Source organism: Penaeus vannamei, chromosome 3, assembly GCF_042767895.1.
Source record: "Penaeus vannamei isolate JL-2024 chromosome 3, ASM4276789v1, whole genome shotgun sequence".
NCBI classification, from domain to species: domain Eukaryota; kingdom Metazoa; phylum Arthropoda; class Malacostraca; order Decapoda; family Penaeidae; genus Penaeus; species Penaeus vannamei.
The window spans coordinates 48,048,114-48,050,613 of NC_091551.1; the positions used below are offsets into that span (position 1 = coordinate 48,048,114).

General features: G+C 29.3%; 1 protein-coding gene across 2 annotated transcripts in view; it reads right to left on the reverse strand.

The window, feature by feature from the left end:
* LOC138859345 (N-acetylated-alpha-linked acidic dipeptidase 2-like) overlaps positions 1–2,500 on the reverse strand; it is a gene marked incomplete at its 5' end in the record, with an annotated part of 11,481 nt that overhangs the window by 1,012 nt on the left and 7,969 nt on the right. The window contains 2 exon segments of one of the 2 annotated variants that reach the window (XM_070114152.1): positions 234–326; positions 2,373–2,454. In XM_070114152.1, the coding sequence (XP_069970253.1) occupies positions 234–326; positions 2,373–2,454 (175 nt within the window). 2 annotated transcript variants of the gene reach the window in all.

Here is a 2,500-nt window from a genome sequence, read left to right on the forward strand (position 1 = left end):
AAAAAAATACTAATAAACAAATAAACAATAGGAAAATAAAAAAAAACAATGAAAATGGGAAAAAAGGAAAAAAAACTTACAAACGTAGAAAATGAAAAGAAAAAAAAGAAAAAAAAGAATAGAAATAAAAAATAAAAAAACAAGATAAACAAAGATAAAAAAGAGAAAACGAATAGCAAAGAGAACAAAGAAATAAGAAAAAAGAAAATGAAAAAATACAATAAACCTCTCACTTGTAGTCGGGTCGGCCTGGAAGACCTCGGGTGTCGATAAATGCTCTCTCGACCATCATTAATTGGTCGTTAACTCGTCGAACAGCTAATGGGCTGAAAGAGTAAGGCAGAAGGGTAATTAAATGGGTAGTTCAGGTGATAATGCAATCATTAATTGGTCATTAACTCGTGGAACAGCTAATGGGCTGAAAGAGTAAGGCAGAAGGGTAATTAAATAGGCAGTTCAGGTGATAATGTAATCATTAACTGGTTATTAACTTGTTTGAACTGTTAATGTCCTGAAAGAGTAAAAAGGAAGGGTAATTAAATGGGTAGTTCAGGTGATAATGCAATCATTAATTGGTCATTAACTCGTGGAATAGCTAATGGGCTGAAATAGTAAGACAGAAGGGTAATTAAATGGGTAGTTCAGGTGATAATGTAATCATTAAGAGGTAATTAACTTGTTCGAACTGAAAGAGTAAGACAGAAGGGTAATTAAATGGGCAGTTCAGGTGATAATGTAATCATTAAGAGGTAATTAACTTGTTCGAACTGAAAGAGTAAGACAGAAGGGTAATTAAATGGGCAGTTCAGGTGATAATGTAATCATTAAGAGGTAATTAACTTGTTCGAACTGAAAGAGTAAGACAGAAGGGTAATTAAATGGGCAGTTCAGGTGATAATGCAATCATTAAGAGGTAATTAACTTGTTCGAACTGAAAGAGCAAGACAGAAGGGTAATTAAATGGGCAGTTCAGGTGATAATGTAATCATTAAGAGGTAATTAACTTGTTCGAACTGAAAGAGTAAGACAGAAGGGTAATTAATTGGGCAGTTCAGGTGATAATGTGATCATTAAGAGGTAATTAACTTGTTCGAACTAAAAAAGTAAGGCAGAAGGGTAATTAAATGGGCAGTTCAGGTGATAATGTAATCATTAAGAAGTAATTAACTTGTTCGAACTGAGAGAGTAGGACAGAAGGGTAATTAATTGGGCAGTTCAGGTGATAATGTAATCATTAAGAGGTAATTAACTTGTTCGAACTGAGAGAGTAAGCCAGAAGGGTAATTAAATGGGTAGTTTAGGTGATAATGTAATCATTAACTGGTTATTAACTTGTTCGAACTGTTAATGTTCTGAAAGAGTAAAAAGGAAGGGTAATTAAATGGGTAAGTAAGGTGATAATAAGTTAATTAACTTGTCGAATTGCTAATCGTCTGAAAAAAGTAAATAATGTAAATTAAATGGTTAACTGGTTAATGATGATGATGATTCGGTTGATAAGTGAAACGACGAGCAAAACTAATTAAGCAGATTGAATAAATAATAGCAATAACGATGACACGAACAAGAATAGTAACAGTTAAATGGAAAGTTTGATAATAGTGGTAAAAGATAATCAATAACATACACATAATAACAGTTTGATGGGTACATTAATAACAATGTCATTAGCAAATAGAGATAACTGCATAATCGTCAAATCATTCACAAACTGTTAAAAAAGCTAATAAAATCTATAATTACTACATGAAGAGTTATTAGTTTCCCCCCGCCAACCTGTCAAACAATTAACTGGTTGTATAATTACTAAATAAAATATAATTAGATATCCTCACCAATCTATCAAACAAGTAAGACAAAATAATTAATCTTAGAAAGAATTAACAAATATATGATAAAACAAATGAATAAATCGAAGAAAACAAAAAAACACGAAAAATAATAGTAAACACCACAATATATATATATATATATATATATATATATATATGTATATATATATATATATATATTTATATATATATATATATATATATATATATATATATATATATATAGAGAGAGAGAGAGAGAGAGAGAGAGAGAGAGAGAGAGAGAGAGAGAGAGAGAGAGAGAATGAATACATAGAAGAAAATAAGAAACTATGAAAAATAATAATAACAAACACAAACACAATATATATATATATATATATATATATATATATATATATATATATATATATATATATATATGAGATATGAGAAATTGATACAGATATGGATAGATAGATATCGACCCCTATTTTACTCACAAAACATAAAGACCAAAGAAAAAAATCCATATTCACAAGAAAATATAACAGAAGTATTATACCATCCAAATTGACTTACTTCTTGAGGTCCAGTTTCTCAATTGACTTCTTGAAATCGATTGTACTTAAGTTGAATTTTTGAACAGCTGCGGTAAAGTAATCTGAAAAAAAATAAAACATAGAAATGTAGAAAAAGGTAAGAATGAA